At 62.0% G+C, this 347-nt stretch overlaps 1 protein-coding gene across 1 annotated transcript in view; it reads right to left on the reverse strand.

Annotated features, from left to right (window-relative positions):
- Positions 1-109: 109 nt before the first annotated feature.
- The window catches only part of ETH_00039755 (uncharacterized protein), a gene marked incomplete at both ends in the record, with an annotated part of 1923 nt that continues 1685 nt past the window's right edge, over positions 110-347 (reverse strand). The window contains one exon of the mRNA XM_013374740.1: positions 110-344. Coding sequence (XP_013230194.1) covers positions 110-344 — 235 coding nt within the window. The remainder of the gene's footprint in view (positions 345-347) is intronic.

A 347-nucleotide genomic window follows, 5' to 3' on the forward strand; every position in this document is an offset into this window, starting at 1 on the left:
TCCTCAGAAAGAGAAGTTGCTTCCTGAATAACGAGCTGCTGCAGCGCAGCAGGGGGCAGGCTGAAGTAGAGGTGCTGCAGCAGCACAAGACGCAGCCACACACACGCAATTAGAGGCAACCCGCAGCAGCAGCAGCAGCAACAGCAGCAGGGTGTACCTTGCTACCAGCGAGAAGACTGTAGCCATTCCTTGCTGCAGCAGCAGCAGCAGCAGGAGGCAGCAGCGCCCCCCCGTTGGGTAGGATAAGCCCTGCTGCGTCAACAGCAGCAACGAGCCCCTTCGTGTCCGCTGCTGCTGCTGCTGCTGCTGCTGCTGCTGCGGCTGCTGCGGACTCCTGCTGCACCGGC

The sequence above is a fragment of the Eimeria tenella genome, genomic scaffold (genome assembly GCF_000499545.2).
Source record: "Eimeria tenella Houghton genomic scaffold, Eth_scaff2251, whole genome shotgun sequence".
Lineage (NCBI taxonomy): Eukaryota > Apicomplexa > Conoidasida > Eucoccidiorida > Eimeriidae > Eimeria > Eimeria tenella.